This window comes from Brassica napus, chromosome A8, assembly GCF_020379485.1.
Source record: "Brassica napus cultivar Da-Ae chromosome A8, Da-Ae, whole genome shotgun sequence".
Taxonomy (NCBI): Eukaryota; Viridiplantae; Streptophyta; class Magnoliopsida; order Brassicales; family Brassicaceae; genus Brassica; species Brassica napus.
Window position 1 is genome coordinate 1,009,453 of NC_063441.1, and position 27,494 is coordinate 1,036,946.

The 27,494-nt window shown below is 30.7% G+C and overlaps 3 protein-coding genes and 1 non-coding gene across 4 annotated transcripts; all 4 read left to right on the forward strand.

The window, feature by feature from the left end:
• Positions 1–1,501: 1,501 nt before the first annotated feature.
• Positions 1,502–2,423, forward strand: LOC106359440 (DNA-directed RNA polymerases II, IV and V subunit 12). The gene is made up of 3 exons (XM_022689723.2): positions 1,502–1,660; positions 2,014–2,106; positions 2,197–2,423. Exons 1-3 carry the CDS (start codon positions 1,621–1,623, stop codon positions 2,217–2,219), a joined length of 156 nt encoding a protein of 51 aa, XP_022545444.1. The 5' UTR covers positions 1,502–1,620; the 3' UTR covers positions 2,220–2,423.
• Positions 1,794–1,933, forward strand: LOC125577499. The gene has a single exon (XR_007315910.1). It is a non-coding gene; the product is annotated as a small nucleolar RNA U19 (small nucleolar RNA).
• Positions 2,424–20,049: 17,626 nt separating the features above from the next.
• LOC106358645 lies at positions 20,050–24,348 on the forward strand. The gene is made up of 3 exons (XM_048738934.1): positions 20,050–21,255; positions 21,583–22,551; positions 24,250–24,348. Exons 1-3 carry the CDS (start codon positions 20,050–20,052, stop codon positions 24,346–24,348), a joined length of 2,274 nt encoding a protein of 757 aa, XP_048594891.1.
• A 1,344-nt stretch (positions 24,349–25,692) lies between these two features.
• On the forward strand, positions 25,693–26,151 carry LOC125577424. The gene has a single exon (XM_048738935.1). The coding sequence runs from the start codon at positions 25,693–25,695 to the stop codon at positions 26,149–26,151; it is 459 nt and encodes a 152-aa protein (XP_048594892.1).
• Positions 26,152–27,494: the final 1,343 nt, after the last annotated feature.

Below are 27,494 nucleotides of genomic sequence, written 5' to 3' on the forward strand. Positions count from 1 at the left end.
AGAAAGGAGAGGGAAGAGGAGGAGAGAGGAGAGAGAGAAGAGAGAGGGGAGAGAGAAGAGGAGGAGAGGGAGGGGGAGGGAGGGAGAGGCGAGAGAGAGGAGAGGGAGGGAGAGAGGAGAGGAGAAGGGGGGAGAGAGGGGGAGAGGGAGGAGAGAGAGAGAGAGAGAGGAGAGGGAGGAAGAAGGAGGAGAGAAGAGGAGTTGAGGAGAGAGAGGAGAGGGAAGAGGGAGGAGGAGAGGATGGAGGGGAGAGAGGAGAGGGAGAAGGAGAGGAGGAGAAGAAGGAGAGAGGAGAGAGAGAGAGAGGAGGAGGAAGAGATCGAGAGAGAGAGGAGAGAGAGAGAGAGAGAGCAGGAAGATGAGAGGAGAGGAGGAGGAGGAGAAAGGAGGAGGAGAGAGGAGAGAGAGAGAGAGACTGGAGAGAGAGAGAGGAGAGAGGAGAGAGATGAGAGGAGGAGAGAGAGAGAGGAGAGGAGAGAGAGAGAGGAGAGAGGAGAGAGAGGAGAGAGGAGGAGGAGAGAGAAGAGGGAGAGGAGAGAGAGAGAGGAGAGGAGGGAGGAAAGAGAGAGAGAGGAGGAGGAGAGAGAGAGAGAGAGGAGCGAGAGAGAGAGAGAGAGGAGAGAGAGAGAGAGGAGAGAGAGAGAGAGAGAGAGAGGAGAGAAGAGAGAGAGAGAGAGAGAGGAGAGAGAAGAGACGAGAGAGGAGAGAGAGAGAGAGAGAGAGAGGAGGAGAGAGAGAGAGAGAGAGAGAGAGAGAGAGAGAGAAGAAAGCGATTCTTGTGACTTTTCTTCCAAAAAACATAAGGAGCTGTTTTAATTTGGTTTTCTCTTTTTATTACATACAACTATGAATTGCTTTATTACAATGTGAGATTTCTTGTTTAAGTTGATTGGTTTTTTTTTTTTCAGTACTGTGAAATGATACTTTTCTTAAATTAAATTTGGTTACAATGATGTTGTTTAGGAAAAAAGTATAATTTGACAAAATGATTCACGAAATCCAAAGAATTACGAAGAAATATGGTTTGATGAAGACATACAACATTTGAGCCAAATTATTACAAAGATAACAACTCAATCAAATTCAAACTTAATAAATTTGATAACAAAAAAATGTTTTTAACTCAAGAACGCAATCACAAACAGAGCTTTATGACATTGATTTTGATAAGGCTTTAGTGAAATTTAATGATTTCTCTTCAACTCTTTTCTACAACTCTTCCACTTGAACATTCATGAAGAGAGCTGTGTAAGGTAGTTTGATAAGGAGGTATTCCGCAGGACGGTCAGCCAAAGCCTATATATTTTGTGGTATGGGTTTGGGCCGACATTCTGAATATTGCATCCCGCACGGGACCTGTTCGATGACTAATCTGCCGCGTTACGCAACGGGACGGGACAGGTAAACACATCTCTGATTAAATTGAACCAGTTGACGTTGACTTGGCTACCATATTGAGGCTTTACATGGGCTTTCTTAGAAGCCCATTTTGTAATTAACAAGCCCACACATACCGCAATTATAAGTCTCCTCGTACGTCTCTCATCGCCGGATTCCTCTATTCTCGTTTCTTCGCTCGTGTTTGCATAAACCCTAGCTTTGTGGATTCAATTCGTTACCATGGATCAACAGCCTGAACCAGTTACATACGTCTGCGGAGGTAAACCATCTTCTTCCTCTTCTCGAATCTTCCATCGAACCTTTGAATCGGAACTTAATAATACATAGGAGAAGAGATTTTGCTTAAGACATGCCTCTTTTGAGCAGCCGTATAAACCCTAATCTATTTTAATAGTTGGCTTAGTTAGGAGGCTTGATGATCTTTCAATATGTTTCTGTATTGTTTTGATCTTGAGATCTTTTTGAGGAGGAACTCTGTTTTTCTTTTTTTGTTGCTCAAATCAGAGCTTCTCCTAATCAGCTTCAGACATTATACAACTAAAAAACATAATTAATAGAAAGTTTGCTTTAGTTTACCTGTTTTTTTTTGTTTGTCGGAATGATTTTTTGAAGATTGTGGACAAGAGAACACTTTGAAGTCTGGGGATGTGATCCAGTGCAGAGAGTGTGGTTACCGTATTCTCTACAAGAAGCGTACCCGTAGAGGTGAGACTTAAACTCTATCATCAACACTAATCCTAAGTGTGGTAATTTATCACTCTCCGTCTAATTATGTGGTTGTTGAATCTTTTGCAGTTGTTCAATACGAAGCTCGCTGAGAACCACAACCCCTAAAGATGATTTGAAGTCTGCTAAGATGGCATTAAGACGTTTCCTGCATCTGTTTGTAATATATCTGGACTAGACAATCTGTTTCTGTTTTTGGCTACGTGGCTTTGATTTGATTGCCAATGACTGTGTAATCTCTTTTAACTATTTGGTAAATGAAGAAATCCTATAATAACGGATTCACATTGGTAGAATCCACTATTGGGCTATATGCCTATATTTTGTGTCAATGTATCAAAAAGAAATCTTCACAAGGAAACTTGTAAAATGCTCCATATTATGTCAAAGTTAAGCAAGTTATATCAAATAACTAAAGTTTTTATTTTGTTTCAGTTTGTATAAACCCAGCCTTGAACCGGATGGCACATCCCATGTAAAGAATAAAAGAATAACCGGGGCATCGTATTAACATTTATCAGATACTTTGCACAAAAAACACATTTGAATGAAATTATACAATCTAATCACGATGATGATGATAAATATAATTATAATGATGATGTGATGCTGATATATAAGAACATATCTGGAGTCTGTCATCGAAAAGAAAAGAATGAAACAGAGCCAAAGTCAACTTGCCGGCAACCAATATCAGTTTTTTAGACTCATCAGTATAATCGGCAAGTCATCTTTGGCTCAATATCATTCTCTATTTTTCCATGCAAGACTCTCTGATACATATAGAAACTCTTATCATCATCATCATTGTTTTTCTTTATCTTGTGATCTTGTCATGGTAAAGCTGTTACTCTTGATGAAGGTATTTATAGGAATATGTAGTGAGGATTGTATTAATTAATTTCATATTTAATTTTGCAATTCTTAGAAAACCAAAAAAATATTCTTATTCGAACAAATCTTATCCGTGCATGGTTTTAGTGCATGCAAGCAGAAAAAAAAAACAGGAAGAATTTCGACCATAACCATATATTGAAGAATATAACTACTTTAAAAGATCGATTGACCTTAATTATAAAATTCAACTTCAGATTTTATGTGATTAATTGATATTCGTACCTCACTAGTCACACTACTCCAAACTCCAAAAGCATCGTAAGAAATCAACTTGTAATATCTATCTGACGATTGGACATTTCGACTAATATGTGGTTGATTGGCAAAAGTAAGCCATCGATCGTCAAACAAAAATAGAAAGTTTATTTATAATATTTTATGTTTGACGAACTGCAATTAATTTCATTTTTGTGTGTGAACGGAATATAAATAGAAATGTCGAAATGGTCATTAAGGTGAGAATGTGTTTCATCATATTTTCTAAGGCTCGGAGCACACTAATACATGTTATTCACAAGAATCACAACTTTTAGTTAACACTAGGTTAAGATCCGCGCCTTGCGCGGAATGAATATTATATAAAAATTATTTTTAAGTGTTATATATTTTTTACATATTATGAAATAAATAAATATATATTAAATAATTAAAAATTTAGTAACTATTACGTATATAATTAAATTGGTACAAATAATTAAATAAATTTTATTAATCCAGACAAATATTATTTTTCTATTTTATATGGTATAAAATTAAGTTTAAATGATGTTAAGATATATAGTACATTTTTAATATTGACATCTGTTAAAAAATATTTTATACTCATATTATTTTTATCATTTGTATTTCGTTATAACAAAAATTTTAAATCAATGATAACAATAAAAAATTTGTGGGATGTTTAATAGTTTTAGTAATTTACAATTTTAAGAACATTCAATGCAAAATTTAAAATCTTAATATTAAGTTATATATAATTGTTCAAAATGTTTATCAAAAAAATTCAAAACAAATTCGAAATTAAAATAAATATGTATTTTATATGGTATATAATTTATTTTTGAAAAATATTAATATTAATATACATATATAATATTTATTAAATGAGATTTCCTACTTACTTAATTTCGTAATCATTTGTTTCTTGTTATAACATAAATTTTAAACCAAGGATCACAAAACTTTCAATGTGATATTTTTTAACAACTTTAGTCATTTGTATTCATTTTTAAAAATTCAAAATATAAAATATACGAAAAAATCTAAATTTTTATTATATAATTAATGTGGTTGTTTAATTTTAATTTAATAAGTTAAAATTTTAAAAAATGATAGAAAATAGACTAAATTTTATCAAATCTTTATTATTCAAAATCATTAATTATCATATATACTTTAGTCATATTAGGTAATTCCGTGATTTTTATTTAAGGAAACAATGAAGAACATTTATGATTAATTTATGGTTAGTTTAATAAAAAGCTTATTATATATTTCTATGGATCAACATATTTTTCTAAGGATTCTAAGAATGATTGTGGTGATGACATGTGGCTACAAAATATGTTGTAATGCTTCTCTTTTAATATATAGGGGATAACTCTGCCCACTTTTTTTTGTCAGCTCTTAACACTACCCATTAATCACTAGACTTTCAATTTGTGTTAAGCACCCTATCCTGTGGTCCTTACCGATAAGTGGTATAAACAATCTAATTAGATGATTCATTTGTGTAGGAACGTAATTGGCTCATGTGTATTATATATTACTTGACTTGACTCTGAGATTACCGATGTGGGACATAACACACTAACACCCCCTCTTCACGCTCAGGTATGACCATCTGATGAGTGGAGTTTATTGTGGGACAACATCCACGGGGTGCCCCAACGATCGAAACACGCTCTGATACCATGATAAACATGAGCTTTCAACCCAAAACCTTAAGGCAATAGGTGAATTGGCTCATCTGTATTATATATTACTTGACTTGACTCTGAGATTACCTATGTGGGACATAACACACTAACATACATGTTACGTATAAGCAGCAACTAATCAGAGAGTTTGTCATTAGTAGGTCTAGTTAGATAAACATAAACATGGTTTCTTGATCTTCGTGTGAAAGCAGCTCTGATCTCGTATTCTCGTTTCATGTTATTAACGACAAGCTCGTTGATAAATATGATGGACAAACTAATTAATGCGATAAAGTTAATTAGTTTTAATTCTCTGTATTGATCGATCATATCATGAGAGACTGAAATGTCGTATTTGATTAGTAATCCGTATTGTGTAGTTTAATGGTTTTAGGTTTCTTGAACTCTCTCTTGGTCTTCTTCTTATGAGTCTTATGACACTGATGGCATGATTTTGTTTAGATACATTCCGGTTTAGCCTACTATTTTGTTTTTCGTTTGCTGTACGTACTAATCTATCACTCTCCGTATAATGATGTGGTCGTTGATTCTCTTGCAATTGTTCAGTACGAAGCTCGCTGAGAACCACACAACCCTGGAAGATGATTCCAAGTCTGTTAAGATGGCATAAAGACCTTTCCTGCATCTGTGACTCTTTGTAATATATCTCGACTAGAAATTCTGTTTCTGTTTTGGCTAAATGGTTTGATTTCATCACAAAAACACTGTTATATCTCTTTACCTTTATGGTAATGAAAAAATCATATTCTGATGGATTCACATTGGTAGAATCCACTATTGGCTATATCTATTGATATAAAGTTTCAGAGACATATTTATAGTGTCAATACTCCAAATTTGCTAAAATGTCTTTTTTTTAAACACTTTTTTTTTGAAACACAATTTGCTGAATTGTCTATAGTAAGAGATTAAAGAGAGTGACATGAAAAAGAAACCTTAAAAGTGAAACTTGAAAAATGCTTCGTAGTAAATAGCAAATGAAAAATAAATCAAACCAACCTTGAACTGTATTACATTTTTTTTTGTTTTTTATTTAATGTAATTACACAATGCAATACGATGGGGACGATGATAAATATACTGATAATGATGTACTAGTGATGATGATGATGATGATATAAGCACATATCTGGAGTCTGACATCGAAAAGAAGAGAATGAAACAGAGCCAAAGTCAACTTGCCGGCTACCAATTTCAGTACCAATATCAGTTTTAGAATAATCGGTAAAATCGGCAAGTCATCTTTGGCTCAATATCATATTCTATTTTTCCATGCAAGACTCTCAGATACAAAGAGAAACTCTCCTCCATCATCATTATTTTTTCTCTACCTCTTCTTCTTATCGTGTGTTCTCTTGTCATGGTAAAGCTCTTACCCATGATGAAGGTATTTATTTGCAGCATAATGATGATGATACGTAGATAGATATCTAGAGTCTTACATCGAAAAGAAGAGAAGGAAACAGAGCCAAAGTCGACTTGCCAGTCACCATTATCAGTTTTAAATTCTTTGGTAAAATCGGCAAGTCATCTTTGGCTCATTATCATTCTCTATTTTCCCATGCATGACTCTCTGATACATATAGAAACTCTCATCATCACCATCACTATTTTTCTTTATCTTGTGATCTTGTCATGGCAAGCTCTTACTCTTGATGAAGGATTTATAGGCATATGTAGTGACGATTGTGTTAATTAATTTGATATTTAATACGCAATTATTCTTCTTAGAAGACAAAAAGTTATTCTTATTCGAACGATCTTATCCATGCATAGTTTTAGTGCATGCAAGCAAAAAAAAAAACAGAAAGAATTTTGACCATAACCATATATTGAAGAATATAAACAACTTTAAAGATTGGTTGACCTTAATTATCAAATTCGACTGCAGATTTTATGTGAATAATTTCACTAGTCATGCTCACACTACTCCAAACTCGAAAGGCGTCGTAAGAAATCAACTTGTCGTATCTATCTGAGGATTGGACATTTCGACTAAAATGTGGTGTATTTGCAAAAATAAGTCATCGATCATCAAACAAAAATTGAAAGATTTTTTATAATATTTAACTAGGATAAGACAGATTGAGTTTATTTGTATATATTATCGATAATTTTTTTTATATATTTGATCATTTTATTTATACATATACAATGTTTTTTGTTGTTATTATATAATTTATTTCCGATGGACCGAATCAATTTTTATTAAAAATTGTAGAACTAAACTATAACTAATATGTCATGCGTTGATCGGATTGGACATTAAAAAAATTATGACACAGAAACCTTATTTTCATCTAGCGAACACATTCTTGAAAAAATAAACAATATTGTTTCTATAGTTGAATTATTTTGACATTTATCTTTCATATGGTTTTGAAAAGTTTCAGATCAACCTCGAATTCATACATGTCATTTTAATGCTTTTAGTCGTATGCTTAAGGAAAACTTACATTTTTATAATTTAAAGTCGTTTTAAGAAATTCAAAATATAACATGTAAGAAAAAAATTAACGTATAAGGTTTTCTCATTTTTGTAATTTAAAGTCATTTAAAAGAAAATCAAAATATAACATATAAGAAAAAATCTAATTTTTATTATATGGTTAATGTGATTGTTTATTTTTTTTAGTAATATAACATTAAACAAAAATGAAGAAGGATGCAAAAATTGTTATCAAATCTTTATTATTCATAGTCATTAATTGCTATATATATGTTAATCATATTAGGTAATTTTGTAGCTTTTATTTAAGGAAATAATACACGCATCTTATATTTTGAGTTAATATAATGTTCCCTAGTAATTGGATTTGGACCAACATTTTTTTCAATTGATTTTAAGCTGCCAAGTAAGCTAAATTGTCATCCTAATTAAGTGACACCTAAGCATGGTCTCTTTTTAATCAGTGCAAACTTAAGGTTGAAATTTTTTAAATGATCCTCAATTAATATATAAAAGGATTATTTAAGTTTGAAAAAAGTTCCTTTTTTTGTGTGTGGATAAAAATGAATATAAATAGAAATTTCGAGATGGTCATTTAAGGTGAGAATGTATTATCTTGATATCCTCTATACATTATTTTTGTCATCACCATATTAATTTTGAAAACAAATAATGATATGGCTTACTAACAATGATGACATGTCTTGTAGCTAATCGTGACATGAACATTTACATTAAATGTTGATTTGCAATTTGATAAGTTTTTGAAAATATGGTAATAACTCATAGATCATCAATAATATAACAATACATACTATAATAGTAGAAATAGAAATATAATAATATTTCGATTTTTTTTTTAATTATATAATTTTAACTAAAAATAATAGTTCTTCAAAACTTTATGCAGTTTTAAAAAAAATGTAATTTTCTAATCCTTATACCATTAGTTTCTTGTTAATATCTACAAATCTTATAAATATTATTTAGTTTTACGTTTTGATAATTCTATACCTGACAAAATTTCTCTTAATTTTTAGAACTTGATTTAATTTATTTTAACCAAAAAATAAATAAAAAATATTTTCAAGATTATAATTTTAAATATACACATATCTATTATTAAATATAAATTTAAATAAAAAAATCTTTCTTTTATATTAATTTTTACATATAATTAATTTAAAATTTAAAATTAAATATTGTAACAAATAATAAAATCTTAAAATTAACAATTTTTTGTATTAAATTTAATTTAAATTTTAAAATAATTATTTCTGTGCACATGGTGCAGGAAAATATCTAGTTTATCATATTGTCCGAGGATCGAAGCACACTAATACTTGTTATTCATAACTGCTAATTAACTTAACTCTACCCACTAATCCCAGAATTTCAATTTGTGTTAAGCGCCCTATCATGTGGGCCTTATCGATAAGTGGTATCAACAATCTAAATTAGATTATTCATTTGTATAGGAACGTGATGAATTTTCAAGGAGAATGGTGTGTTTACAGCAGCAGCAACTAATCAAAGAGTTTGTCATTACTACGTGTCTAGTATTTTTTTTAAAATGGGATAAACATAAATATGGTTTTCTTGATCATCGTGTGAAAGCAGCTCTCTGATCTCGTTTGATGTTTACTTATTACTCCTTTTGTTTTATTTTAAGTGTCATTTTGGGTTTGTGTATACAAATTAAGAAAATAATTAATTTTGTATATTTACTATATAAAAACATAATTATCTATACATCTAACCGTATTTTAACCAATAGAAAAATAAAATGCTGAATAAAATTAATAAATTTAGCATTGAAAATTGAAAACAACACTTATTTTGTAACAAAACAATTTCTTTACAAAGACGCTTAATATGAAACGGAGGGAGTATTTATTAACAACATGGTCGTTGATAAAAATGGACAAACTAATTAAAGCGATAAAGTTAGTTTTTATTCTATTTATTTATTAATCCATTTGTTTCGCAAAGAGTGTCACTTAAACTTTTTTCACATATATTATTAAACCGATTGAAATGCATTTATGTTTTCACTAATGTCATCTATTTAACCAATACTCCATCCGTTTAAAAAAGATACATATTTTATACTTTTCACATATATTAAGTAAACACATTAAAATACGATTGTAAATGCATTGTTTTTTTGTGAATAATAATTTTTCATAACTTTTGGCCAATAAAAATCTAATAAACACCGTTAATTTTTTTTTTGAAATTTACAACTTTTCATTAAATAATACATTGAAAAGGTAAAAATGTATATTTTTGAAACAATTGTTTTTTCTTCTAAAATATGGATCTCTCTGAAATGGAGGGAGTATCATTTTAGATAAATACATTTATGTATAAGATCAATGCATTTTACAGTTAATATTGAGTTAAAAGTAAGTATAAATTGCATTGAAATTGTAGAATGACACTTTTTATGTAACAAGAAAAAAATGATAAAGTGAGACTTGATGAAACAAAAAGTAAATATAAATTGCATTGAAATTGTAGAAGGACACTTTTATGTAAGAAGAAAAAATGATAAAGTGACATTTAATATGAAACTGATGGAGTTTTTTGTTTGTTTAACCTTGGGGATATCCCATGCTGTGGAAAGGCCCAAACTAATCTCCAAAAGAACAGTGCGGTTCACAGATGAACTTTCACTCTGAGTATTCAAATGGACAGTAAGATAAGCACAAATCCGCGTGGCCACAAGATGAAGTGTCATATTTATTATATTTAATTGATGTATCATATCATGAGATGCTAAAATGTCGTATTTGATTAGACAGTTATATACCAACTTGGTCAGACCTACAATATGATAAGATTCTTCAAAACATTGACCATACTCTCTTTTCTTTCGTCAACTGTTTAGACACGTATTTTACCTCCAAATTTTTCTGATTTATTCTGGTTTCTAGTATAAAATTAATGTAAGGAAGTTAATAGTATGAGGCTGAAACTATTAAAAAAAATAGTTTATTGCAACTATTACTCTACAAATGATTAAACATATATATTATACCTAGCATACAATAAGGGAAAATTGGATTGAATATACGTAGCAACACTAAAAATTAAGTTATAACCTTAACAACTCTTTGGTTATGATATTCTTTGTATAATATGTATAAAGACAAAAAATATCTTTCATCCTACTGTTTCATTCTCACTCTCACTTCCACCGTTGATCTTATTCTTCTAAAACTATTTTTTCTTTTCCAAAATTTATATTGATCTTTTTCTCTCTTTCTTTTATCCCACGATTTTTTATAAGTTTTATAAAATTTTTGGAAAGTGAGACTTTGCATGTCGTGTGATCATCTGATCCAACAACGGTGTCGATCACTTTTCTTCATATATTTGTTTGTGTTTACAATTTTACTATTTTTTCGATATATGTGGATTAAGAAGTAGGATGAGAGAATATGTAGAACTTTTGGAGAAGAAGAACAATACATGTTGTGTTGTACTATTCCGTTTGATAAACATAGAATAGTACAACGCAACATGTACTGTTACATCATCTCCGCGTCTTGTCTTTTGTCCCGGTGAGGCATCACTGTCACTCTTTCTTAACCTAGAAACGCTTAACATTGTGATGGTTCTATGTATTGAGTTTTCTATGCTTGAGTTAGGTTTAGTATAGAGGAAGATTGGCAGTGAGATTGATATCAGTGTTAATGGATTTAGATCTTAAGGTGAATCATGTGATGATTTAATAAACGATAATTAAGATAGAATTCATATTTGGAGAAGATGAACAATGTTAATATATTGTAGAGTTGGAGAAGATGAACAATTAATATATTGAACTATTCTATTTAATGATCACAATATAGTAAATATCTTCTTTTCCTCCACCTCCTATAGTGAGTTTTTATTAGTCCCTTATATATTTTGATAATACAACCAGTGACAGTAACACTAGCTTCTCCACAAATCGGAAGTCGTCTTCGCCTAGTGATTTTTATCATTCATCTATGAAGAAGAACCATTCACATTAAAATGAGCTTTTTTGTTATGTTATATTCTTTTGAAAACATAGAATATAAATACAGATTTATAATATCTCACTCTCTCTCTCACACATACACATACACACACACACACTTATCCTCCTCTTCATCCTTTTTTTCATCCTCTTCTTTCTCTCTTGTAGCAAAGGTTCGTCATTGCCAGAAACTTCTACTTCATGCTTTTCCAACCTATTTTACAACTTAAAAATAGTGCATATATGTATTATTTCTGTTGTAATGAAATTGATATGAACCGATTTTTGTATACTATTTGTTTAATGTATATAGTATAATTTTCCAGTTGTGCATCTCGCGTCAAGCGCAGAAATGAGTTTTTGTCCACTTTTGTGTCAAATTAACACGGCTCCCCATAAAAATTTTACATGTTTACTTTTTTAATTTTACAACTCGTTATGTATATCTCGCAAATTTACCCTATAATAAGTGGGGCTATTTTAAATTTTAGTGAAAATATAATTAATATATGTATTATCAACAATTCACACATATAGTTAATGTTTCAGTTGGTCTCCACGTCTTTTTATCCGATCTCTGGATTATATCACCTGGATAACGGTTAATGCTTTAAATTTAGGAGGTTTGGATGATTTATTTACTGACCATACAAACATTATACAATTATTTCATGTGTACGGATCTCATTTTTACGATATCATAAATCACTCATTGATAGATAATTTCTCATTTTACTATTCTAGCTTAAATATGTTTAATTGTAAAGGTTTTTTATAATAAATAATCAAAAATAAGTACATTAGAATGACTTATACAACCAAATCAATTTTAAGCATTTTAAATAAGCCACTAATACCACAAAGAGAAATATTACACATATGAAAATGATTATGGAGGATAATGATTATAAAATACCCATTCAGATAATAATCACCAGATTTGTTTAAAAAAAATATTAGTTTAGTCATTTGATAAGAAATTTATTATAAATATTGTTTTTTTTGAATCAAAATTTTACGATAATGTCCAATAAGTTATTTTTATATACATGGTAAGTTGGTAAATAATTTTAATGGTGCATGTAATATATTTATATTGGTAAGAAGAAGAATTTGTTCAAAAAAATGAAGAGTAACCTGAATTGTGGGGGAGAATGAGACAAAATGTAACTTATATTGTTACATAAATATTTTGTGTATATTATTGATATTCATTAATATTTATAATATTATTATGAAATAGATAAGTTAAAAGGTTTATATTTAATTGATTGTGAATTTAATTTAGGAAATGTTTTATTAATTTTGAAAAATAAATGGAAAGCATAGAAGTAGAAGTAATTATTACTTTATTAATTTTAGAAAAGACAAAGATTACTTAAAAATAGGTTCATTTAATTATTTTAATGGCATTAGGTTGTAAATATTGTGCAAGTTTAAGGGTTATTCTTAATTTGTACTTCTCTTTTAATAGATTAGATAGGGTGAGCATTCGGATACCTGTTCGGATCGGATCAGATATTTAGGGGTTTGGGGTATTTCAGTATAGGAATACAGACACCATTTAGATATTTTTACACTGCATATAGGGTTTGGATATTTGGAGTTCGGGTTTGGGTTGGGTTCGGGTTTATGCAATTTCACAAAGTTACATATTTCTTGAAAAAAAATTAAATGCTCAAAGCGAAAATTCATAACTATAATCTTAGATCATTAAACAAACCCAAAACATCCATGTATCGTTGATCCTGGATCGCTTAACCCAAACACAAACAAAAAAAGAAAGAAAAATGTTCAAAATTGAATTATCTGTGATTTTGTGGTGTCCAGTTTGATTAATTTGAATGATATATTGGATTGGTTTTAAAATCGTGAATATCGGCAATCTTAACCGCACAAGTTCGGCCACAATAAAAAAGAAGGATGATAGATGTATAGCCATGTAGGTTTTGGTTCTTTTGTTATTGTTTTCTTATAAGACTTTTGTTTGTGTTTCACAAAACACGAATGTGATAGGGCTCATGTTTTCAAATTTATAAGTTTACTAGGTTAAGATCCGCGCCTTGCGCGGGATGAACATTATATATAAAAATAATTATATATATATATTACATGTTTTACATGAAATAATAAATATATATTGAATAATTAAAAGTCATTAACTATTACATATATAATTAAATTGGTGTGAACACAAAATTAAATCAATTTTATTAATCCAAACCATTTTTTTTCTATTTGATATGATATGTAATTAAATTTTAAATGATATTAACATACATATTGAATTTTTAATATTAATGTCTATTAAATGATGTTTTCTATTCATATGATTGTTTGATTATTTGTATCTCTTATAGTAAAAATTTTAAATTACTGATAACAAAATTTTCATGGGATTAATATTTTTCGTAATTTATATTTTTTTTAAAAATAAGTTGTCAATGTTCATTCAAATCTTTTATCAAAAAAAAAATTGTTCAGATTAAATTTTGAAACTAAAATATTTATGTATATGATATGGTTTATAATTTAATTTAAAATGATATATATATATATATATTTATTAATCTTAATAATTATTTAAATTAGACTTTTTACTTATATGATTTTGTAATCATTTGCATATTTTCATATCAAAAATTTTAAACCATGGATCACAAAATTTGAATGTGAGACTTTTAACAGTTTTAGTAGATTATAGTCATTTTAAAAAATTCAAAATATAACATATACAGAAAAATCTTAATTTTAATTATATGGTTATTGTGGTTGTTTAATTTATTTTAATAGTTTAAAATTAAACAAATATGATAGAAGATACACTAATTTTTATCAAATCTTTATTATTCAAAATCATTAATTGTCATATATATTTTAGCCGTATTAGGCAATTTTGTAATTTTTATTTAAGGAAATTATAAAGAACATTAATAATGAATTTATGGTTAGTTTAATAAAAAGTTTATTATATAATTAGATGGACCAATATATTTCTCTAATGATTCTAAGAATCATCATAGTGATGACACGTAGCTACAAAAAGAAGTTGTAATGCTTCTCAAATAATATATAGGGGATAAATACATTTCTGTTTAGTCGACTCCACTTTTTTTATTCTCTACCTTGCTAATATATCACTCTCCGGCTTATTAGAGATTTTTTCATGTTTATCACATTGTTGGTACCCTTATTCAATTTTATTTTCATTAAAGAAACATTTCACAAATACATTCTTCATTAAGATGCAAAAAAACTCATACACCCTTGCTTTATATATATAATAAATAATTATATAAATAAAAAATTATTTATTTTTATAGTTTTCGAAGTATATGTTTTCAAATTCAAACTTTTTATACATTCTTTTTAACCTTTTTATCTTTTTCAAAAAAATTTCAAATTTTCTTTTTGAAATTCAAAAATTCTTTTTGAAACTATTTTTAAAAATATTTTAATTTTTTTAAGTATTTATTTATATATTTATTAGAATCTTAAACTCTACATTCCAAAATCATATTCCACCCCTCACTAAACCCTAAATCTAGATTAGTTAACCTTAGGATTATAAGTGTTTTTTATCTCTTTAAAAATGATGGTAAAAATATTTAAAGCAAACATGAAGAGTGGTATTAGAAATATGGTATTTTAGACAATTTCCTGGCTTATGATGTGGTAGTTAGTTCTCTTGAAGTTATTCAATACGAAACTCACTGAGAACCAAAACCTTGAAAGATGATTCGAAGTCTATTAAAAAAGAAGGCTACCTCTGTCAGTAATATATCTGGACTTGAAAATATGTTTCTACTTTTGGGCTAATTGTTTTTTGTTTTTTTAGTATGATTTGATTACAAAAAGTGTTAGTGTGAAATCTCTTTTTCTATAATAAGATATCAAAGACAACATGGAAAGAAACCACCTCAAGGAAATTTACAAAATGCTTCATCGTAATTGCAAGGTTAACCAAATCACAAATCAAAAGTGCATAAACTCAAACAAAAATAAACCAAATTGCATTTGCTAGTTTTATTTTGTAACCAACATAACCGAAAACTTTAAATAACAAACCCTTGACACGGATTGCACATCTCATGCATAGATTAGAAGATTAATCGGAGCAAACGGTATTAACTCATCAGAAAAGCACATTTCAGTTAAATTATACAATCCCATCACGATGATGATGACCTGTATATAAGCATATATCTGGAGTCTGACATCGAAAAGAAGAGAAGGAAACAGAGCCAAAGTCTACTTGCCGACTACCAATATCAGTTTAGATTAATCCATCGGTAAAATCGGCAAGTCATCTTTGGCTCAATATCATCCTCTATTTTCCCATGCAAGACTCTCGGATACAATGAGAAACTCTATCATCGTCACTGTTTTTGTTTATCTTGTGATCTTATCATGGTAAAGCTCTTACTCACAATGAAGGTATTTATATGTAGTGAGTGTGTGAACTAGTTTTATATCTAATATATGAAATTATTCTTTCTTGTAATAGTCTTATCTATGCATCGTTTAGTGCATGCAGAAAAAGAAAGAAAGAATATTGACTCTTTTTTTTTTGAAACACTAGAAAGAATATTGACCACAACCGTATAATGAAGAATAAAAAGAAGAATTATAATTACTCAAAAAGGATTGGCTGACCTTCTACTATCAAATTCGAAATCCAATTTGATGTGAATAATTAACATTCGTACCTCGCTACTCATTAGTCTTACTTTGGAGTCCAAAGTCATCTGTATAATCTGCGACATAAATATCCACGTGTTGTGTTACTCAAAAAGATTGGATGACCTTCTACTATCAGATAATAAACCTAATCTTATTAATTAGGTTATAACTTAAAAAAAAAATTAGGTTATACTCCTTCACCGTCATAAAGTTGATTTTTTTTTTCTTTTTGCTAAAAATGTTATTATTCTATTTTTATTCTATCTGTTGATCGATCACATCATGAGATATTGAAGTGTCGTATCCGATTAGACAAATATATACCAACTAGACAAAAATATACCAACTTAGTCAGACCAAAACATACGATAAGATTTGTCGGAACAATAAAAACGATCTGTCTGACAAATTGTCAACTGTTTCTTAAACACTCGGTAGGACCTAAAATTTCTTGATTTAGGTAATGAATGTTATATAAAAATTTCTTAAACGTACGTGTGGTGCTTTAGACACTTGTTCTCTATGTACTATACAAAGTATAGGGATAATCTTCGAGAACAATTGCAATATTCTACAGATTTTTGAACAATTATCATCTAGGAAGTTATTATTGATTTTATTTTAAGTTTACTGATTAATATGCTATAGCTTAAGTTTCTTTTTTCTTTAAAAATGCTATAGCTAATATTTTTAAGAACTAATATTATCAAAACAATTATATATGATCATGTTGGGGATAAATCACGGTCAAAAAATCAAAGTGTGATACAACACAATTTAAAATCCAAAAAGACATAAAATTGTTGAAATGGAAGGTGTATGTTAAAATAATAAATAATAAATTATCAGTAAAAATATACGATTAAATTTGATGATAATTAAACAAATAAAAATGTATTCAGAAAACAATTAATTGCTTTGACTATAAATATTTAAATTCATTAAAAGTAAATGTTAACATTATCCAATTTTTACTACAAGTTATATTGAAAATTACAGTTTTTACAACAATAGTTTGACTTATAAAGAACGAGCGATCTATAGACTAAGGAGTTGATTGGCAAGTGTTTTAGAGATTTTCTATGGTACAAATTAATTCTAAAACATACTTTTTCTAATCATCTTCATAAAAAATTTCTAAAGCTAATTTTCTTTCTTATTTCTTTCCTTTTGGCTGTTAAAAGTAAAATAGTAGAACAGTAAAAACTCTATAAATTAATAATGTTTGGATTATGATATTTTATTAATTTATAGACTTATTAATTTACAAAAAAAAATATCTTTTAGATTTTTTCTATTTTTTCTATTTTTTCTATTTTTTAAAGGTAAATTTAGATATAGTTTTACTAAATATTATCAAAATATATTAAAGTTTTAAGAAAAATAGAGACAATTTCATGGTAAATACAAAACTAACAATATAATATTTAGTTTGTACTTATCTAAAATGTATATATAGATAGATTATTAATTTATAATTTTAATGGGAATATCTATTTACATAGGACTTTCTAAAAAAATATTATCATATTATTTTATCAATTTGTGTCATTTTTTAAACTGGTCCAACTTGGAACCGGAGAAATTTATTAATTTATAGTATTTATTAATTTATCGAATATTAATTTACAGAGTTTCTACTCTACTTATATTTGACTTTAGAAAATTTATAATAAATCATTAAAAATATTTTCAAACCTACAACCAAAATCTTATCTTAAAATAAAAATATTTCTAGCTACAACAAAAAATCTACAATTTTATTTCTACAGTTAAAAAATAAAAGCTATAGCTTATTCCAAACCCTAAACATCGACATAAAATCGTAATGGCTGATGATTGGAACATGCACACAACTCCCGCTAAAGATCATTTCGTAAGATCAACAAAGACCTGAAGAAAAAAAATCAGCAATGAAACTCCTTTTTGGTTTGTTGATGAAAAATAGTGATGCAAGTCGTATCTAGATTAGAGACTAGAGTTCTTGTCCGGCGTTCTGAGATTCATTTTGGTTTATACCATAGTTTTCAAATGGTTTTTGGTTAATTTTTTTCTTGATTTTTAACGTAAAAATATATATTTTCATGATCTCGTTGGAGCTGATTCGGATCCATGTTTAGGATTTAACAGATTTAGATTTCTGAGCATAATCAGATGTGTTTTGGAACCAATCGAAAGTATAAGTCCTTTTCGTTGCGTATTTAAATAAAAGGGACTAGATTGCAATTATGCAATGATTGGACATCTGAAACGGTATCGTTTCAGAAAACCCCACTGTAACTCAAAACTCTAAAATTCGGTTAGTACAAGCCACTGTACCATCTTTACATGTACGGTTATATTATACGGTTTGTTCAGAAACCGCTTGAAACCGGTTATAATTTTCTTCAATTATGACATGCACATTTAGTGTGTGTCCTTAATTAAATACAAAAGTCAAATCAGAGATAATGTAGCGTAAGTGCTTTTCTCGTAAAGCTTTTGTTGAGCTTCATTTTCTACTGAACCAAACACTTATATCACATCTTCATGAATTCTAAAACTAAACCAGCCAAAAATATATGTACATGAACAAAATTTATTTAATATACACCCAAATAAGAATTATAATTTGCTTAACTTGGTGTCTTACAATAAATTTTATTATATAACATATATATTAGTATGTTTAAAAAATTCAAAAGAAAATATTCACCGTATATACCCGCATAAACGTCCCTATATACATTCAATCGCTATACGGTAGTCAACCGCCTAACTACCTATAGCGTCTTTTATAACACTAATACCAATTAATTTAATTCACTCCATTCATGACCTATTAAAATTTTCATTATATCAATATAAATTTTATTTTATTAATAAGTGTAAACCCATTGTATGTTTCTAAGCAAAATAAATAAATTATATACATTAAAATTGTAATAGTATTGATCATCACAAAACCTATAAATTAAAATTCATAACTTAAATATAATACATTTATTTATATGACAAGTAAAATAGTTTGTTCAGTTTTATGTACTATTATAAAGTATATAAAAATTTAAAAAGTATTAAAAACATTATGGGTTTTTACAGGATCCATCAGTCGGTTCACGAATTAATGATGAATTTTGGAGTTTTATTAAAGTTTTTATTAGTGTTTCAAAAGTGTTTCAAAAAAAAAAAATTAAAGTTTTTATTAATAAGTTTTCATTTTATACAAATTTTGTGAAAACATATGAGTTGGTAGAAAATCTGACAGAATTCTATATAAAGAACATAAGCCAGTCTAGATTATATATGGACACCACGTTTACCGGTTCGATCACAGGTCTGGACCAGATATAAAAATATTGCTTATATCTTAATTCGTTTATAAATCACATATGTACCCCAATAAAAGAGCTAAATATTTTGTAAAAATAGAATGCTTTATCGTCAAATTTATAGATAAAATTACAAATTTATAGATAAAATATTGGATAATTTAGGTATTTTAATACTTTGAATAAAAAATATTTGGATAATTCATGTTTTAGGGTAACTAATTTTATAAAGAGCATTTAGGATATTTGGTTATTTAGAAATTAAATATAATTAATATTTGTAAGTATATAATTTATATTTTAAAATTTAGGTACCCATTTAATTTTCGGTTCGGTTTTAATTTTCGGTCCAGAGATATATGATGTATTCGATTATTTATGAAATTATATTCAGTTTTAGTTTTGTTTTATTCAGTTTTAGTTTCGTTTTTTTCAGTTTGGTACAATGCGACTTGAGGTTCTAGATAAATGCACCTTAAACCTATAGGTTTAGTTTGTAACTTGTAACAATCTCATTATTTAACCGTATTAATTAAGAGAGCAGGAGGAGCAACTGTTCGATGTCGCTTAGATAGAGCAGTGGGAAATGCAGATTGGCACGAAAAGTTTTCTCACTCGACTGTGAAGTATATGAGGTTATGGGGATCGGATCATCGTCCGATCCTTGCAGACATACTCATAAAGCCAATAAAGAGATCGAAAAAGTTTAAGTTTGATAAAAGATGGCTAGATGATGACGAGCTAAGGCAAGTTATTCTTGATGGATGGAAATCTCCTGATTTTTTTCCTAATGCGACTATTATGGAACATATTTCCAGCTGCAGAAAAGCCTTGAATGAATGGAGGAGACAACATAATGTGAACTCGGCCAAACTAGTGGAGGAGCTTAACGAAAAAGTTGAGGGACTATATGCTGATGATAACGCAACAACTGAGGAAATTGCAGCAGCGTTGAAGGATCTCTCTGATGCTCTTAAAGCAGAAGAGTTATTCTGGAAACAGAAGAGTCGGGTGTTTTGGCTGAGGGAAGGGGATAAAAATACAAAATTTTTTCATGCCTTAACAAAGCAAAGGAGAGCAAGGAATAAGATTACACAGCTCCTAGACGAGAATGGAGCCATGGTTGAGGACGAAGAAGGATTAGTAGCCATTGCTACTGGTTACTTTAGACAGATCTTTGAATCATCGGATCCAGAGGATATTGAAGACGCACTTTCTCAGGTTCCAGCGACGATTACTGGAGATATGAACAACAACCTTACAGCTCCGGTCTCTGAGTGGGAGATCAAACTAGCGCTCTTCGCTATGCATCCCGAAAAAGCCCCAGGTCCAGATGGGATGACTGCACTTTTCTATCAGAAATCCTGGGATATTATAAAGGAGGATTTAACTCTTATGGTTAATAAATTCCTTTTCGAGGGGACGATGGCGACTGGGCTGAATGATACAAATATATGTCTTATCCCGAAAACAACGAGGCCCAATGAGATGGCTCAGTTTAGACCCATCAGCTTATGTAACGTCAGTTACAAGATAATCTCTAAGGTCTTATGCCAGCGATTGAAGAGAGTGCTACCAGGATTGATATCGGAGACTCAGTCAGCTTTTGTTGCTGGGAGACAGATCTCAGATAACATTATGATTGCTCAGGAGATGTTCCACGCTCTTAGAACTAAACCTAGTGGACGTAGTAAAAGGATGGTTATCAAGACATATATGAGTAAGGCATATGATCGGATGGAATGGTCCTTTATTGAAGCTGTCATGCGCAAAATGGGGTTTTCAGAGATATGGATTGCCTGGATTATGCGTTGTATTACGTTGGTGAAATATAAGGTCCTTATGAATGGTGAGCCAAGAGGAAATATTGTTCCAGGGAGAGGTTTACGTCAAGGAGATCCTTTGTCTCCTTTCATTTTTATTCTATGCACGGAAGCGCTCGTTAGCCTTCTCAATCATGCAGAGAACCAAAGGAAGATAACAGGGATGCGCGTTACACGCGCGTGTCCGTCGGTATCCCACCTTCTCTTTGCTGATGATAGCCTTTTCTTCTGTAAGGCGGAGCCCCGTGAATGTGAAGAAGTAATGAAAGTAGTCAGGAAATATGGCAAAGCGTCTGGAAAATGTATTAATTTTGATAAATCTTCCTTACTCTTTGGTAAGCGGATTAATGCGAGTACTAGACAACAGCTTAGAGATGTGCTTGGAATACAGAACGAAGGAGGAATGAGAACTTACCTTGGTATCCCGGAAGACATAAGTGGATCTAAGTGTAAACTTTTTGCATTTCCGAAAGATAAGTTGATGCATAGAGTGAATGGATGGACAGGCAGATGGCTCTCAAAAGGTGGAAAGGAAGTGTTGATTAAATCCATTTTGCTTGCTCTACCGACGGACGTTATGTCTACTTTTCTGCTCCCACTGGAGATTTGTGAAAACCTTGCCAGTGCCATTGCACAGTTCTGGTGGAGTTCAAATCCACCAAAAAGAGGGATACACTGGGCGAAGTGGGAGAAAGTTTGTTTACCAAGAGAGGAGGGTGGAATTGGTTTCCGTATGATCCATGAGTTCAACCTGGCCCTGTTGGCGAAACAATTATGGAGGCTGCTGCAGATCCCTGATTCTCTGGTTGTACGGGTATTGAAGGGAAGATACTATAGATTGAGTTCTCCACTAAGAGTGGATACTGCTACCAACCCATCCTATGTGTGGACGAGTATTATTGCAGCAAGGAAATTGTTACTATTAGGGATCAGGCAGAAAATACATTCAGGATATGAAGTCAAGGTGTGGGAGGATTCGTGGATGCCAACGACCCCTGCGAGACCAGCTACCTCTATAGCGCCAGTCATACACCCTAATATGAGAGTCAGCGATCTTATTGATCAAGTATCGAAGGAGTGGAATATTGGTCTATTGGAGAATTATGTCATTCCTGAGGACATACCTCTCATAAGGAGTTTAGCCATAAGCTCAACTCATCGTCGAGATACTTTCTGCTGGAACTACACAAAGAATGGCCAATACACGGTTAAATCTGGTTATTGGGTGGCACAGAATGTATTAAAACCAGCAGTAGATAAAGTAGTTATAGAGCCAAGCATCACAAAGCTCCAAGCCTTTGCTTGGAAGGTAAAGGCACCAAAGAAGATATGTCATCTTATATGGCAATTGTTGACTGGTCATGTGGCAGTAACGAAGAACTTAACAAGACGCAATATGAGGTGTGACAATTACTGTCCAAGATGCGGAGAATTAGAGGAAACTGTGACCCATGCATTTTTTGAATGTCCGCCAGCTATTCAAGTTTGGTCATTATCATCGACTCCAACAAGCCCTGATATATTTCCGGTATCGAGTGTCTACACAAATATGGATTATCTGTTTTGGAGGAAGAATAGCATCACCGAGCCAGAACGAGACAGGGATCCTTATCCCTGGATATTATGGTATATTTGGAAGGCTAGAAATGACAAACTCTTCAGAGGAATAGATAGAGATCCATTGGAGTTAGTTCGACATGCAGAGAGTGAATGCCAAGCTTGGTTTAACGCTAACGAAGCGGTATAAAAAGTTTTACAACCAGTGGTTCAAGATAATATCCCTGAGATAGCCCAAGTCATACGCTTGGGTAATATCTGTTTGTTAGATGGATCTTGGACATCTTCTGCTCACTTTAGTGGATGCGGCTGGGTATGGATGGACAGTGCCGAGAATATTCAACTTATGGGAACAAAGAATTTCGCTCGACGGGAATCAGCTTTGCATTCGGAAGTAGAAGCACTACGATGGGCGATGTAAAATATGCTTCAACACTCAACATGCCAGAGCTTTGGGACAGACTGCAAGGAGCTGATTGCAATGATAAAGGACCCTCAAGATTGGCCAAGCTTCGCGACAGAACTGGAGAGGATAGAGACATTACAGATATGCTTCCCGGACTTCAACATCATTCATGTTCCACGGACGCGCAATCAGATTTCAGATTTTTTAGCTAAGACTGCAAGATCCTTCCATAGGGAATTACTTTTTATTGGTTGTTCTATTCCGATTTGGTTACCCAGACCACCTCAAGTTTGAGTAATAGAATGGCCTTTTGATGTCAAAAAAAAAAATCAAGAAGGGAAGTCTTACTTTTCTGCTAGCGGGATTGACTTTTCTTATGCAATTTCTTATAACTTTCATAACAAATAGTCTACGTCAAAAGAGATAGTTAGACCAAGTATTTTCTGTTTATGATATATATAATTATGCATTCGTTTCTTTAGTATAATACGAATATATTTTCTACAGCTGAAATGTGTAGTTATATAACGGATTTATCTTGGTATAATATATCTGACAATTATTTCCGTAACACAAAACCATACATGTTGTACATAACCATCTCATTCTCTGTTTATGATACATATAACTATGCATTCGTTTCTTTAGTATAATACGAATACACATGTTGACTTTTCTTGTGCAGTTTCTTGTGTCTTTCATAAACATAAGCTAATATATATATTTGTCAAAGTCCTTGGCAATTTGAAGCTATATAAAAAGGCTTTTACATCACATATATTTTGCATTAGTATTCAGAATATTTGAAAACAAAAGAGTATACACTTCGCGTTGACATATATCAAATATCTCTTTGGACTGTGGCTATTCAAGATCACGATGTGTCGATTGCTATGTTGTTGCTTCTGCCGCAAGAAGAAAAAGCCGCGAGATGTAAAAATGGGCAAAAAAGGAAAGAAAGATGGAGGTCTTGTTGTGGTGAAGCCGACTAAGAAAAGACTAAGAAGCGTCGCAATGAACCAGTAGATGTAAGCGGATGTGCAGACCTATGCTGCTGCTTTGGTGGAGGCGGAGGCGGTGGAGATGATGGTGGTGGTGGATGTGGAGGCGGCGGCTGCGGAGGTGGAGGCGGTTAAAAGATGAGAATTTTGTAAATCTGCATGTAATGATAACTTTTTTAAACGTGGTCCTTCTTGTTTGTATTTAATTTTCTTATTCAAGTTGTATATCCACCTATTTGGTTAACAGAGATTTGTATCCAGACTCTGTTATTTCTCATATTTAGTAAAAGAATGAGTCTGTCGAATTTTTTAGCTAATTTTGTTTAAGTTTTTTTGAGCTAATTTTGTTTATGTAGACTAATTAAATAATAAGCTGGTAATGTTTATAAGAAAATAATGTAAAGAAATAAAGCATACCAGACTAATTATATGAAAAAATTAGAAATTTAGTGTATTATAAAATTATAATACTTTTTCTAATATGTTTTATTTGAGAGTTTAAGATAATGTATGGGAAGTAGGAATATAAGAAAAATGTATAAAGATTTGGGCTTTAGACTTGGAAATTTTAAATCAAGCTCTACTAAGCAAGCAGTTGCGGAGAAAAATACAGAAGCCAAACTGTTTAATGGCAAGAGTTATTCCAGCTAGATAATTTCCAGACGGTGATATACTTAAAGCTACTTTGAAAAAGAAAGCATCGTACGGTTGGAAGTCAATATTACATGGACGAGATCTAATAACTAAGGGACTGAGACATATCATTGGAGATGGTTCACTAGTTAACATGTGGGAAGATCCGTGGATCCCTGATCACCCTCCTCGAGCTCCAAGACCACGGCGAGATATTACTGCTGGAATCAAAGTTAATCAGTTCTTTGACAGAGATAGAAAACAATGGGACATACAAAAACTTCGTGATGAAGTTGTAGAGGAGGATATTGAAAAGATCCTAGAGATCAGAATTAGTCCTACTGCACAACAAGACCTGTTGGGATGGCATTACATTGGAATCTATTCAGGTAAATTAGGTTACTGGCTTGGAACCCATCTACCAAAAATGATCATCAGCTACCTCTTATGGGAATGCAGAGCTTAAAACAAAGATTTGGAAGACAAAGGCCCCAGCTAAATTGAATGATTTTCTTTGGAGGTTATTGTCTAGATCTCTAGCAACAGGTAGTAATTTGAAAAGAAGGCATGTAATCAGATATGCTGTTTGTCGACGATGCTGTATGACAGAGGAAACATAGAATTCTTTGAATGTGAGTATGTGAAGAAGATATAGATAGCATCAGGGATTGCAAATCTAACAATCCTCAGTCAGTCTTCTACTCTAGAAGAAAAGATTTAAGCCTGTATACAGATCTGTACATCAACAAGGATGAGGCATTTTCAAGATTTACCATTATGGATTATCTGGAGACTTTGGAAAGGTCGAAATGTTTTAGTTTTTCAACAGAAACAAACCCACTAGAAGAATACTATGCAGTATGCAAAGAATGACGCAAAGGAATGGAAGCAAGTAGAGGATTCAGAAATGTATGAGTCTGACAGAAAGCATGACACAAATGTCCCTCAGAGACAAGGCCATCGGAAAAGACCTCCAAATGGATGGATAAAATGTAATACAGATGGATCTTTCATCAATGGGAACTCGTTAACAACTGCTGGATGGGTCATACGAGATTCTGATGGAATGTATAGCGGTGCAGTGAAATCATTAGGACAAAGGGTACAAAGGCCTTTAGAAAGTGAATTACAGGCAATTTTAATGGCAATTCAACATTGTTGGAGCTTAGGATATGGCAAGATAGTAATGGAAACAGATTGCAAGACTGCTAAGGAGATCTTACACGACAATAAACTACAGTTTCATGTCTACAATTGGACTAGAGATATTAAATGGTGGTGCGACAAATTTGAAGATATATGTTTCCAATAGACAAGCAGAGGAACAAATAAGGTGGCCGATAAACTTGCAACCTCAAATTCGCGAAGACATCCATTTTAGTTTCATTTTTATGTACCAAACAACATCACAAATCTTCTCCAAGAAGATTATGTATCTATTAATTTAGGTTCATATTTTTATCTACTATTAACAAATCATAATAGGACCAATTAAAGAATTAGTTAATATGACATATTTGATTATTTACATTAATAATAAATCAACTATATTTTTTTAATTATAGTAAAATCTGCTGAGAAAGAATCTAACAAAATCTTACTAAAAATTTAAATATTTTTATAAAATAACACATTAATTAATTTCTTAATTAGTAATATAATATTATTATAAATTAGTGTTAATTAAAAATTTATTTGAAAACAAGAAAATAAAAATTATATACTATTTTTGAAGGAGGTTTTCTATTTTTAAAATATATCATATGCAAAATGTAAAACTTAAAGAAAAAACATATTCTGAAGGAGGTTTTCTGTTTGATTATTTCATATTGTTATTTTATTAAACCTAACTAGAAAATATATTTGTAACAAATAAAAATTAATAAAAAAGTAAAATATATTAAACAAATCACTATATGTTTAATTTACACAATATATAACACTAAAATGAAAATTATATATTTAAAAGATTTGTAATAATATCAAATGCATTTATAAAATGAAAAAAAAATCTGCACACGGATGTGCAGATCAAAATCTAGTTTTCAATTAAGTTAATGAAATCAGTTAGGAAAAGAAAATGTATAAGTGCATATATGTCTTAAGCCGGCACGCGCTTTGGATGATCGAATATAAATCATTTGTGGACTTTTAATTTTTTTTTGTTTTTTTTGACATGGACTTTCAGTTATCCAACCTGCTTATGGTGATCTCATTGTATATTTGATTGTTTGAACATTGTTATATGCCCACATACCCGTAATATATAGTTGATTTATTAAATGTTTACTTGTTTCAAATATGATCATTTAGTTTTATGGTCAAGCAAATAAAGTGGTTAATAAGTTTTTGTTTTCTTTCAAGGAAAAAGTACGTAATCAAAGAAGAGAATGTCACATTTATTAATTTTGTTAGTACATTTGAAAATTCCTTTGCAATTTCTTGTATCTTAATACACCAATAAAAATGTTTAGGCTATCCCATAACCTTCTATACATTTTCTAAGTTACGATAACTTAGGTCTATATAAAAGAACACCAAAAGTCCTAATTTTGTATCACGGTCAGTTTCAAGAAAATAAAAATTTAAAGAAACAATGAAAGGTTACATTATTGCTCTTATTGACTTATTGTATGCGGTTGCTTCGCAATAATC